Source organism: Clinocottus analis, unplaced genomic scaffold, assembly GCF_023055335.1.
Source record: "Clinocottus analis isolate CAN_PGR_092001 unplaced genomic scaffold, fCliAna1.0.p SCAF_45, whole genome shotgun sequence".
Classification (NCBI taxonomy): domain Eukaryota; kingdom Metazoa; phylum Chordata; class Actinopteri; order Perciformes; family Cottidae; genus Clinocottus; species Clinocottus analis.
Genome location: NW_027176202.1, coordinates 721596 through 722555, shown reverse-complemented (window position 1 = coordinate 722555; position 960 = coordinate 721596). Strand labels below are relative to the sequence as shown.

The 960-nt window shown below is 46.7% G+C and overlaps 1 protein-coding gene across 1 annotated transcript in view; it reads left to right on the top strand.

The window, feature by feature from the left end:
• The first annotated feature begins 217 nt into the window (after positions 1-217).
• LOC137801904 (C-C chemokine receptor type 1-like) overlaps positions 218-960 on the top strand; it is a 1324-nt gene continuing 581 nt past the window's right edge. Inside the window, exons 1-2 of the mRNA XM_068599343.1 lie at positions 218-405; positions 689-960. The exon at positions 689-960 is cut by the window's right edge and continues 581 nt beyond it. Of these exons, the coding sequence (XP_068455444.1) occupies positions 218-405; positions 689-960 (460 nt within the window). The remainder of the gene's footprint in view (positions 406-688) is intronic.

Here is a 960-nt window from a genome sequence, read left to right as displayed (position 1 = left end):
TCCCTTTAGAAATGAAAAAAATCCCCTTCAAAATAAAAGCACATGATTCTTTTTCAGGCATGGAGCTGCAAGCGGAGGTTGCAGGTCCACGCCTGACCGACCAGAATCACTGTTCTTCGGGATCAATCCTTTTATCTTTCAAATTCATACTACATTGTGCTGTGAATGTTTAAAACTGTATTTTTGTTCATTACAGATTTTCCCAGCAATTAATTAGATGAAGATGGCACTTACCACCACTTATGATTACGACTACATAAACTACAGCAAGGACCCAAAGTCACCAGTCTCAGTCTATGATTTTCATGGAGTCAACAACCTGGAAGCTAAGCTATCTACCCTCTTCTACTTCATGTTTCTCTTCAGTGTCTGTGGCAACGCGCTGGTCCTGGTCATCATCTACCGGTGAGTGAACACGTAACAACCGACGGCAGAGCAGTGTCGCCAACTTGGCGGCTTTGTTGCTAAATCTCAAAACTTTCCAAGCCCTCTTGGCGTCTTTGTCAAAAGCGACTAGCGACAAATCCAGCAACTTTTGCTGGTGTTATTGGAGACTTTTGTCGACTGATACGCATCGGTTGACCTTGATAGCCATATAAGCTCCCTCAAGTCAGTGTGAAACATCAGTTGTGACCATGAGGCATTGAGTCTTTGTCTCCTTGTAACGGTTGAAATGACCACCTCCTAGGTTTGAAAAGCTGACCACTGTGACCAACATCCTGCTGCTGAACCTGGTGGCGTCCTCCTTGATCTTCATGAGCAGCCTCCCCTTCACGGGAGTCTACTTGCAGCTCTCCGACTGGACCTTCGGCAACGCCATGTGCAAGATTGTTGGCACCGTCTACTATCTTGGCTTCTACAGCTCTGTCCTCTTTCTGACCCTTATGACCTTCGACCGACACCTTGCAGTTGTGTACCCCTTGCGCTCGCTGACCGTGAGGAGTCAAAGCTATGCTGCAG